Source organism: Notothenia coriiceps, unplaced genomic scaffold (genome assembly GCF_000735185.1).
Source record: "Notothenia coriiceps isolate Sejong01 unplaced genomic scaffold, NC01 NC01_scaffold00018724, whole genome shotgun sequence".
NCBI classification, from domain to species: domain Eukaryota; kingdom Metazoa; phylum Chordata; class Actinopteri; order Perciformes; family Nototheniidae; genus Notothenia; species Notothenia coriiceps.
Window position 1 is genome coordinate 872 of NW_011351425.1, and position 4269 is coordinate 5140.

The window sequence follows — 4269 nt, forward strand, 5'->3', positions numbered from 1 at the left end:
TTTATTTTGAAAAACAAGCCTCCTCCTGTAATACCTATAACAACAGTTTTCTTTCTTGAGCTTTTATTTTGAAAAACAAGCCTCATCCTTGTCAGTCTGTAACAATACAGTTTTTCTTCTGGGGCTTTTATTTTGAAAAACACGCCTCCTGTACAACCTGTTACAATACAGTTTCTTTCTGGGGCTTTTATTTTGAAAAACAAACCCCATTCAGGACAATCTAACAATACAGTCTCTTTCTGGGGCTTTTATTTTGAAAAACAAGCCTCACCGAGAACTCCCAGTACAATCACTGAAAAAGCCCTAATCATTAGGTCGTAAAAACCAACCCTCTTAATTCCTCTTTTCTCCCTGTTTCTGCAGGATTGTGGTCACAGCTGACATGAACAAAGGAGTGGTTTCCAGCAGCGCTAAGCTCTACAACTACATGCTGGACCTGAAACTCAGCCACAGTCTGGTAAAAAAACTACTTTAATTCTCCTCTATACAGTTAAACTCATTACTGCTGTAAGGTACACAATCGTCTTTTTAGAAGTCTAAAGATCTATGAAGAGCAACTTTGCACGTGCTGAAGATATTGAGTTGACTTCCAGTAGCTGCATCATCTGAACAAGGAGGTGTCAAACGCTTTCTTTTTTTAATTAATAGTTCAACATGTTGAGAAATACGCTTATTGTGAAAACACAACAAACAGTGCTAGCATGCATCCGTAGATTCTAGGTTTATTTACTGTAATTCTACCGCAAAGCTCAGCCAATCAAAAAGAGGGAGATCTAGTTTAATGTTAGGCGGCTTAATGCAACTAATACCTGCAGCCAATCACAGTCCTATGATATGTTGACATACATAACATATCACAGGCAGTCATACCGCAAGCAGCCTGTTAGCTTAGCTTAGCATTACTCTGTCCAGCGATAACTCAACTTCTAGTTTGTTTAGAAAGGACATGATTGGTCCCAGAGAAGAAACTGTCCTACACCCTAAGGAAGTACTTATGTATCATTTTGTTGGTTTTCAATAAACAGCTGTTATATGTTCAGTGAGACTAAACAACGTATTGAAGTTTTGTTCTTTGTGTTCTTTCAGGCGTCGGGTGTGAGTGACCATTACCCTGTGGAGGTGCAGCTGTCCTGAGACTCAAGAACCGCTTTAAAATCCTCCAGGAGGAATTTTAATTAGGATTACTCTAATTTCGGCAACCATCTTTGAATTGACCAAAAATAAACACATTCGCAGATTATTTAAATGAAAACGTGTCTTCTTGGACCTGGAAAAAGTCTCTTATCGTCTTGTGTAAAAGTCTTCAAAAAAGTATATAGGCGCTTCTATTGGCTAGCGCTCAAACACATTGTAGGTTAAGGGGCGGGACATCTCTAAGCGGTTGACCAATCACAACAGAGCCGGCCAGCTAACCAATCAGAGCAGACTGGGCTCTGGGCAACAATACATACTGATATACACCTGAACATCAGCAGGAGAGGACTCTTTAAAGTAGAGACACTACATACTGATATACACCTGAACATCAGCAGGAGAGGACTCTTTAAAGCATTTTTTCGAGAAAGTAGTGCCAAATTAAAGAAGTAACAATTTTGATTTTGACAATCCATTATTTAATCAGAAGCAGTTCCCTAACCACATGAATAGATACATGTTATCAGGCTAAAGCACATGTGTTGTTAGTCATGTTTTGTACATACATCTTACAGAAGTCCCAGGGTTACTTCCTCACTATTTGTTATGGTTCTTAAAAGGTACAGACTAGGCACTTGGTGGAGAACTAGAAAATCATTCACAGTTTGTTTTACTAATGTTGAGTCTATTTCCAAAACATAGCTAACTGTGGGCTGAGGTGGAGTAGCAAGTGTTTTTAATACCGGCTGGATCAAAGATAGTGGTAACTTCAACCAAAGTACTTTGACATTTGGAAAGAGAATGTATTTGTCACTGAATCATGAGCAGTGGTGGAAGAAGTAACCCATTACTGAAGTGAGAGGTCTAAAACAACACTGTCAAATGAATGCATTGTTAGTGTTAACGGCCAAATGTACCAAAACACCCCTATTCCAAATAAAATAGAAAATGACTTAATGTTTATAGATGCTAATTACTTATCCCTTAATTGGCTAATTGATTGATTGAAAAAGTCGGTCTTGTACAATTGTTTGATATAGTTTAATTAATTACAAAATACCATATCTTATAAACCCTTTTAATTAGGCAAAATGAATTAATGTACAGTAATAAGTACAGGAGAGACAAGTACAAGTACCTACATGTTGCACATTCAGTACAATACTTGAGTAAATGTACTTCGTCATACAATCAAACATTAGGAGTACGTCCATTGGTCGAACCGGTATGAAGGCGAACTGCCGAGAGAGTCAAGGATCTTATCTTGACACCAATAAAAATATGAGACCAGATGTGTTTTTATATCCAACGCGACCCTAAAGAAAGTATACACGTTATTATTTCTCCTCTAGGCTCTTCTCTTTTTCAGCATCTCCATGTACCCGCCGAGAGACTTCTGGATGGAGTCTTTGGTGATGAAGTTGACAAAGTATTGGATGTCGGACTCTCTGTTGGACGTGAGCTTGTCGATGGTTTTCTTCCTCATCATGGATTTGGTGATCTGTCTGGCGTGGTCTGTGAAATGTGGAAATGAAGAATTAGATCATCCTCAGATCAAGACATAATGACAAGTGTCTTGGTAGGGAATTATACCTGATGCTAGTAAGGCCAGAACTGAGTAGATGTTGTGAGCAGTCGCTATTTTCTAAATACATGAGGCTTTTATTTTGAAAAACATGCCTCTTTCTTAGCTTTCTGCGAGTAACTCTTTGGGGCTTTTACTTTGAAAACCATGCCTCATCCTTAGCTTCCTGTAATTCTGTCGTTACTTCCTGTGTCTTTTATTTTGAAAATCATGCCTCTTTCTTAGCTGCCTGTAAGGATCAGGTAACTCTTTGGGGCTTTTACTTTGAAAAAATGCCTCATCCTGAGCTTCCTGTAATTGTGTTGTTACTTCCTGTGTCTTTTATTTTGAAAAACATGCCACTTTCTTAGCTATTTGTATGGATCTAGTAACTCTTTGGGGCTTTTAATTTGAAAACCATGCCTCATCCTGAGCTTCCTGTAATTCTGTCGTTACTTCCTGTGTCTTTTATTTTGAAAACATGCCTCTTACCCAAACTATATAATAGAAATATAGTAACTCTAACGGACATTTAATTTGAAAAAAAGGCTCATCCCGAGAATCTCTTTAGGATACAGTTACTCTATGGGGCTTTTATTCTGAAAAACAAGCCTCTTCCTGTTACATTTCAGGTAATGTATGGGACTTTTATTTTGAAAAACATGCGTCTTCCTGAGCTCCATGTAAGGATAAAGTAACTGTGGTGCATTTATTTTGTAATACAAGCCTAATTCTGAGCTACCTCTTCCAATACAGAACTCTGTGGAGCTTTTATTTTGAAAGCATGCATCCTCTAGCTATGAGGAGAAAATACAATCAAATCGAAAGTTATCTAAGGAGCATATTGAATAAAATATGGTAATATAAAAAAGGTTAAGAGCTTAAAAGGTTAGAATAAAAAATAAAATAAAAAAATGCAGGTGGGTTTGAGGCTTTTCTTAAAGTGATGCAGAGATCCCTTTGTTCTCTGGAAGCTGATTTAAATATCCCAACACACCTGGAATAGCCAGCCACCTGCTGATGGTCTGCGTTGCCGCGGCGATGACCTGGTCTTCAGGCTCCAGCTGGTCCACCAGTCCGATCTTCAGAGCATCAGCTGGTTTGTAGAGGAGTCCCAGCTGAAGGGCCATCTCTGTGGTCCGCTGGCCCACCGTGTTCTTCATGGTGTCCATAAACCTGCAAACAACATCATCATCATCATCATCATCATCATCATCATCATCCAAAAAACAAACTTGTTATGACGTCGGCATGACCGGCAGAAGTTACACTTACAGTAGAAACCTATGAGGGCGCTGTAGGACACAGGTGTGTAATGTGCATGTTGAGGATGGAAGGTCAATAGGGGGCGCCAGGGGGTGCTGCAGCTCCCCCCAGGATGGCCATAGCACCCCCAATAAATGTATATATTTTTTACGTGTGAAATTAATAATTTGCAAAATGATTGATTAGAAAATAATATGCTACAGTACGTCTGGGTCTCTGTGTTTCATTAAAGCTCTGTGTGTGTGTTTGGCACAAGCTATTTTGTGTGTGTGTGTGAGAGAGAGAGAGAGAGAGAGAGAGAGAGA

At 39.0% G+C, this 4269-nt stretch overlaps 1 protein-coding gene and 1 long non-coding RNA gene across 2 annotated transcripts; one reads left to right on the forward strand and one right to left on the reverse strand.

Moving 5' to 3' along the window:
• Positions 1 to 355: 355 nt before the first annotated feature.
• On the forward strand, positions 356 to 1240 carry LOC104951211 (uncharacterized). The gene is made up of 2 exons (XR_798998.1): positions 356 to 457; positions 1087 to 1240. It is a non-coding gene; the product is annotated as an uncharacterized lncRNA (long non-coding RNA).
• Positions 1241 to 1590: 350 nt separating this feature from the next.
• Positions 1591 to 3877, reverse strand: eci1 (enoyl-CoA delta isomerase 1). The gene is made up of 2 exons (XM_010777846.1): positions 3696 to 3877; positions 1591 to 2649 (listed from the first exon to the last, which is right to left on the reverse strand). Exons 1-2 carry the CDS (start codon positions 3868 to 3870, stop codon positions 2483 to 2485), a joined length of 342 nt encoding a protein of 113 aa, XP_010776148.1. The 5' UTR covers positions 3871 to 3877; the 3' UTR covers positions 1591 to 2482.
• Positions 3878 to 4269: the final 392 nt, after the last annotated feature.

Excerpts from the sequence above, each read along its gene's own strand:
- eci1 (XM_010777846.1), bottom strand. The coding sequence starts at position 3,870 with ATGGACACCATGAAGAACACGGTGGGCCAGCGGACCACAGAGATGGCC. Across the intron at positions 2,650-3,695 it reads CAGGTGGCTGGCTATTCCAG|ACCACGCCAGACAGATCACC; the intron begins GTGTGTTGGGAT and ends CACATTTCACAG.